The following is a 7,118-nucleotide window of genomic DNA, read 5'->3' on the forward strand; positions in this document are numbered from 1 at the left end:
ATTTTCCATCTTACTGACTCATAGTTCTGTTAGTGCTCATTTTCATGATTTTTTTTCACTTACCATTTTTTTCCCTTATTTTCCCACTACCCTAAACATTCCTACATTTTGTCTAGAAGAAACATTTCTCACTCTATCTATCTATCTATCTATCTGTCATTTGGGGGGGGGGGCTCAGGGGCTCATTGCGTAGCCCGGAAGCTCTTGTTAGCCTTCAGCTGGCTATATAGTACAGGGTGGCTTCACACATTCAATCTTCCTGCCTCCACCTCCCCAATGCATGTGTACTACCACATACTGCTATCAAACATTGCTTTTTCTGAGACAGACTCGTATGCTATGATAATTTATACTGTGCATTTAATTTATAATGTTAAATAATATTAATAGGTATTTTTGACAAATCAATCAGCTGGGGTTAAAAAGTTGTTTTTTGTCAGAGCAAACTCAGTGACTGTAGACAGATAACCTTAGCATACATCTCACATCTGGGTTTATCCTGACTGTAAACTATGGAGAGCATCTTGATTTATCCATAGGTTTTAATAATCTATTTACCTTTATTTTTATATAAGTTCTTGTTTTGCTCATATGTATGTCTAGGTGAGGATGCCAGGACCCCTGGAAATGGAGTTATAAACAGTTGTGAGCTGCCATATAGGTGCAGGGAGTTGGTCCTCTGGAAGAGCAGCCAGTGCTCCCCCCCCCCAGACCAGCCAGTGCTCTTAACCACTGAGCCATCTCATCAGTTGTAATGGCTATTCCTGGTTGTCAACCTGACTGTATCTGGAATGAACTACAATCCAGAATTGGAGGGCATACCTGCGATCCAGATCTTGAGGCTTGAAGACCCAAGTTTCTGATCTGCATCTTAGCATGGAGATCTTGAACATAATGGCTATGAAACACTTAGGCCCAGGCAAGGTAGTACACACCTTTAATCCCAGGAGACTAAGGCAAAGAGATCTCTGAGTTCAAGGTCAGCCTGGTACAAAAGAAGTCCCAGATCCAGGTGTAGTGGTACACACCTTTAATCTGGGCCATACCTTCTGCTGGAGACCTACATAAGGATGTTGGAAGAAGGAAGACTTGCTCTTCTTTGCCACTTGCACTTACTTGCCAGCACATCTGTTGCAACTTATGTCTACAGAAGAGCAGCTGAAACAACTAGCCTTGTAGGACTGAGCATAGATAGATAGATGGATAGATGGATAGATAGATAGATAGGTAGATAGATAGATAGATAGATGTTGGGAGCCGCCCCCACATTCGCCGTCACAAGATGGCGCTGACATCCTGTGTTCTAAGTGGTAAACAAATAATTGCGCATGTGCCAAGAGTAATTTTCCACTACATGTACTCTGCCTTTACTCGGCCATGGGCTGCAGCCAATCAGGGAGTGATGCGTCCTAGGCAAAGAATAATTCTCCTTAAAAGGGGACGGGGTTTCCGCCATTCGCTCTCTTACTTGCGCTTTCTTGCTTGCGCTTTTGCGCTCTGGCGCTGGCGCTCTGGCGCGCTGGCGCTCTGGCTCCTAAAGATGTAAGCGGGGGGCTTTCGTTTTTGGGCTTGGGGGCTTGCGCTCCTGCTCCTGAAGATGTAAGCAATAAAGTTTTGCCGCAGAAGATTCTGGTTTGTTGTGTTCTTCCTGGCCGGTCGTGAGAACGCGTTTAAGAGATAGATAGATAGATAGATAGATAGATAGATAGATAGACAGATAGATGTGTATACATATGTATATATTATATAGTATGTGCATGCATATAATATATAAAAATATATAGTTATATATAATATATGCATATATAAGTATGAGTATGTATGTGTGTGATATGTGTTTGTAAATATACATATATGTATGTATATATATGAAATTCTCAAATAATAATAAAAATAAACAGAAAAGAATGGTAACCAATCTCCCCAACAGGCCAATTTCAAACAAGATAATATCATCTGTCTGCTTTCATCCTTACCGAAGAAAGCAATCTGAAGCTAACCAATAAATTACTTTTCTATTGTGTCTGTTTCAGAGATTTACAAGGAAAGTGAGCAGGAAATAGTCTGCTTTTCTTTTCTTTTTCTATTTTATTTACCCTTTCTCTACATAAAAAAACCGTTCTAGAACATAGACAAATTTCTCCAGCAGCCAGATAAACCAAGTGTCTCCAGCTTAAAATGCCAGATCTGTTACCAAAGTCCCAGGTTTAACCCAGGATGGGGAATAAACACACAGCCCTGTGGCTATGGCATACTTACCTTCCGGAGCTCCTTTGCCCTACAAGATTTCTCGAGTTTTACAAAATCTACCTGATTGTGCTCACTGTCATGGGGGCAAAGCTGCAGCCTAGGCCTCCCACTCAATCTGTGTTGATGTCATGGGGGAGCAGAGACAGGGTGTTTTCCACGCGATTTATCTGTATCTGGATAGGTTTTGTCAGCCATTTCTACTGTGCCACACTCTCCAGGAGCATGCTTTCTAAGGGCTTTTTGTGTTGTGATTCTCTTTCTGCTTGGTGACTGACATCAGTTTAGAATATACAAGAGCCCAGGAACTGGGACCTTGCCAGTATTCTGTTTGCCCTGCACGTGATGCCAGGTGGCTTTTGCTCTGGGAGAAGCGAGAAAAGGCGCCTGCGCTGTGTGTTCTGGCAGGTAAGTCCAGCTCCTTAGAGTACTCGTTTCCACCCCCGCCACCCCCACACCCTCCAACAGAAAGCCTACTCACCCCCTCCATTTGGAAGAATGAGGGGAATCTTTGCACCCAAAATGAAGAATCTAGAAGCACCTCCTTCCCCAGGGGCTTCGTCTCCCCAGTGTACCTTCATGTTCGAGCTGAGGACCAGAAGAACAACACAGGGAGAACAACCAGAGCTAGTCAGGAGAGAAGAAAGCTGTCTAGGGTGCTTTAGCGCTGTACTTTGCCTTTTCTTAGTTATTTTTCTCCCTTAACTCCAACATATTCTGTACAAACAGAATAGGAAAGCTAAATACTAATTTGAAACCAAGCTTTAAAGTATTAGTTAGATCATTGTAAGTACTTCCCCTTCTATCCCCCAGAAATGGTTAAATTAGAAGAAAACAATCAAACAACGCGCTTTCCTTTTATATTCTTGTTTTTATTCAAATTTTCACTTGGTTAACGGTCATACAATGGTTGTTAAGGCCCAAACTTCTCTAACTACTGAGATAATATAGGTTCCTCTTATCCTAGGCCTCCTCCTTGGTGGAATCAGAAGCTCTCTACCCTGGGTTGATGACAGTTTTGTCTCAAGTTGTATCTGCTTCTGGCGACTTCTACCGAAAGCTGCTAACGGTTCTCCTTTTCCCCACCAGAGATTTCTTTGCAACACGGGCGTTGAAGCGGTTATTCCGAGCCTTCTTAGTAAAGCAAACATCCGGGCTCCTGAGGATCTTCGGTTTCCTAATCGTGCCTTCCGTTGCCCTCGTGGTATGCTTGAAAGCGTCCGTCTTGTCTGCTTCCGCTAACTTCGGACATTTCTTGTCCTGCTCACAGGACATCTGCAAAGGCTTCTCGTGCCCCAGTCCCGCTTCGTGGAGATGGAAATCCTTGAGGATGTCTACCCTCTGTTGTAGGACCTGACATTCATTCTCTAGCAGGGCTGCGATCAAATGCAGCGCGTGGGTGTCATGGCTTAGCTTCTTCACCTGCTCCTCCAGCTTCTGCTTGGTGGATAGCCCATTGTTGGGTTGGTTTTGCAAACAGGCTCGATCCTTGTCAGTAGTTTCTTGGGTTTCGTTCTGGCATTCCTGATATGACCTCATTAGTTCGCTGAGTTCGTTATGCTGTTTACTCCAGTGATCTGCTTCCTGCAGTAACTGCTCCATGTTGTTCCTGAGTTTTCTGTACTCTCCGCGAAGGTGAAGGGATCCATTCCGCGGTCTTTTCACGCTCAGCAGCATGCCGTCGAAGCCTCTCGTTTCTTCTGCATTGCACAGGTCCCTTGCAAACTTTGGTACCATGTTCTTAGCACTCTGGTTTTTCAATAACATCTGCTTCATTGTGTTCTGTTCTCTCTCTGGGTCGAAATGAATGAATAGATCATCTTTAAATCGTATTTTATTTTTCTTCTCAACACCTCTGACGTTAAGTTCTGACAGGTCTTCAGGAATATAGGCATCATCAAAAGGCTCCCCAACTGTAGACTTCTCTTCAACGCCTGCTATGTTTTTGAGAACATCCTTAACGTCTTTTAAGAGATTGCTAAATTTCTGTACCCTCCCTCTTTTCTCTACTGGACAGATGCTATTCTTTGGTGGTGGGAAGGAGTGGTAGCAGACAGTGGGGAGTGATCCGATTTCAAGGAGGGAAATGGTGATCCCAGAGTTCGGTGGTTCTTGCTTAGCACCAGGAGCAGGGTTAGGAGATGGACACCGGGCGGGCATCTCCGCTGAGTTGTCTGTGTCCGACATTGGGACCTGAGGACCCAGAGAGTCCAGGGAGAGCAGATGGCAGTCTCCTGGGAGTCGGTGGAGGAGATGGAACCAGGCAGGAGTTATGGGCCAGAGTTAATGACTGACCCCAGGGAGGTGGTATTCAGGTAGAAGGTTACATCTCAGACAGCCCAGGGGGAGGAGGTGGGAAGGGGGACCTGGAGCTGGAGCTCCATCTCCCTTCTGCTAGGCTTCTGGTATTTTCTCTGAGGCCCCAGCTACTAGGTCTTTATTCTGTCATTGCCCCTCTGGGGCAACACATTCTGTTTCTTTTACATCACAATGGGAGTCCCTTAGATTCCTGTCCCACAACTCAGACACCACAGCCAACCTTACTCCTCCCACATGCCTGCCCCTCTCTTCTCTCCTAGGCTCTTCATTCTAAGAGCATTACAGCAATTTCCTACCTCACCCTCCCACCCCCCTGCCTTACCACACCACACCACACCACACCACACCACACCACACCACACCACACCACACCACACCACACCACATCGAGCCAACCACAACCACGGTGTTCCACCTGAGGGTAAATATAGTTGAGAGAAAGCACAGCAGGCTGAATAAGAATTCTTTCATAGAAGGAGGAAGTGTTGCTCCAGCTGTAGGAGAGATGTTGTGGAAGAGTTAGGAATGTGTGGTGATGTCAGTGAGAATGGCCTCCATAGACTCGTAGATCTGAATACTTGGTCACCAGGGAACGGAACTATTTGTAAGGATTAGGAAGTATGATCTTGTTGGAGGAAGTGTATCACCTACGGGGTGGGCTTTGAGGGTTCAGAAAGTCTATTGCAAGCCCAGAGTATACGTCTCTTCCTGCTGCCTGCAGATCCAGATGTAGAACTCTCAGTTCCTTCTCCTGCACCTTGTCTGCCTGCATGTCACCGTGCTTCCCGTTGTGATAACAATGGACTAAACCTCTGAATTTGTAAGCCAGCCCCAATGAAATGCCTTCCTTTTGTAAGAGTTTCCATGGTTACGTTGTCTCTTCATAGTCATAGAACATTGACTAAGACAGGATAGAAAGCAGAACTTCTCAAAGTGCTCCATCTTTAGTGATTTTTGGACACTAATGTGAGAAATCTTTTCATTCAAAAATATTCTACTGAATGGTAAGAGGCTATTGGCATGAGTCAACAGCACAGTTATAAATTCTCTCTCGGTCCCTCTCCCTCTGTGTCTGTCTCTCTCTGTGTGTCTCTGTCTGTCTGTCTCTCTGTCTCTCTCCTTAGGGGGAGGGTCAGGGGGAGGACAGGGCAGGGAAGAACCCAGGGCTTTCTAGATAGTACATGAGTGTTCTGCCTCCAAACTGTATCCTCAGTCCTCCACTTGGGAATCTTTTTAAAATGTGGCACTTTTAAGATAGGCTTTCTGAATGTATTTATGACTCTTCCAGTCAGTGATAAAAAGCTTGGCCACTTCTCATAGTACCTGATTAAAATGACAATGTGTCTAAAGCATTTGAAACAACTCAGTTCAATCATTATATATATATATATATATGTATTATATATATATACATGTATATATATATAATTTTTTAAAGGAATAATCTGAGACATGGGGATAACTCCATGGGTCAGAGCAGCTTCTTGGAAGCTTAAGGACTTGAGTTCAAGTCCTGGTTCTGATGTACTCCTGGCACAGTTGTATGTGCCTATGGAACTGTTGTGGTTCAGTGGCTACCTTCAAGATTAGTGAGAGACCCTGTCTCAAATAAATAAGGTAGAATGGAGATAATTGGATACAGCATGTCCTTCTCTGACCTTGCACACTTAATGGACATATGCACATATACCCACACATGTTCACACACACACACACACACACACACACACACACACACACACACATTCACATTCATACATCTTTAAGAAAAGAAATAATTTGAAGCCTATTGTATTCTTGTCTTTGAATTTTAGCATCAGGACCTTGAGAATACTAAATACAGGTTGGAGAAATAGCTCAGCAGTTAAGAGCACTGGCTGTTCTTCCAGCGGTCCTAAGTTCAATACCCAGCAGCCACATGGTGGCTCACAACTATCTGTAATAGGACCCGATGCCCTCTTCTGGTGTGTCCAAGGAGAACCACAATGGACTCACATACATAAAATAAATATATCTTTAAGAAAAATATTAAGTTCAGAGCAATTTTTTATAACACTCCTGTTATGGAGAACTCTACTAAATAGCTTTCATGCTGATTTCAAGCGAAAATCCACACTTATTTGTCCCCCGTGGAGAAGAGAAATATTTTTCCTTCCATAGCTATCAGCATTGGCCTTAGTTTCTTTGAGCTTCCCACTCTGGACAACTAGGCTCAACGTCATGGCTCAATGTCATGGTTCAGCAGAACCTGGCTTGCATTCTGTTTAAGGGTTGTTTTTTTTTTTTTTCTAACTTATACAGTGCCCAGAAGCCAGAGGTCAGGGGTCACTCTCATACTCTTTCTGGGTTTCCTTTTGACTGTATTTCCGCTTTACTCAAAAGTACCACTGAGACAGGTTTTGTTGGTTTGGTTTGGGGAATTTTTGTTGTTTTGTTGTTTGGTCATTTCCAGTTTTTCTGCGTTGTAATCAGAAACCATCTCTTATCTGGCATCTATAGCATCCTAAGGTTGAATGGAGAGATAGATTACATTGCTGAAACAGGAAGCTCTC

The 7,118-nt window shown here is 43.9% G+C and overlaps 1 protein-coding gene across 1 annotated transcript; it reads right to left on the minus strand.

Annotated features, from left to right (window-relative positions):
• Window positions 1-3,098: 3,098 nt before the first annotated feature.
• Window positions 3,099-4,700, minus strand: Spz1 (spermatogenic leucine zipper 1). The gene has a single exon (NM_030237.3). It carries the CDS (start codon window positions 4,432-4,434, stop codon window positions 3,298-3,300), a length of 1,137 nt encoding a protein of 378 aa, NP_084513.3. The 5' UTR covers window positions 4,435-4,700; the 3' UTR covers window positions 3,099-3,297.
• Window positions 4,701-7,118: the final 2,418 nt, after the last annotated feature.

Source organism: Mus musculus, chromosome 13 (assembly GCF_000001635.26).
Source record: "Mus musculus strain C57BL/6J chromosome 13, GRCm38.p6 C57BL/6J".
Lineage (NCBI taxonomy): Eukaryota > Metazoa > Chordata > Mammalia > Rodentia > Muridae > Mus > Mus musculus.

Bases quoted from the DNA above. Each gene is read 5' to 3' on its own strand.
- Spz1 (NM_030237.3), bottom strand. From the start codon at position 4,434: ATGTCGGACACAGACAACTCAGCGGAGATGCCCGCCCGGTGTCCATCT.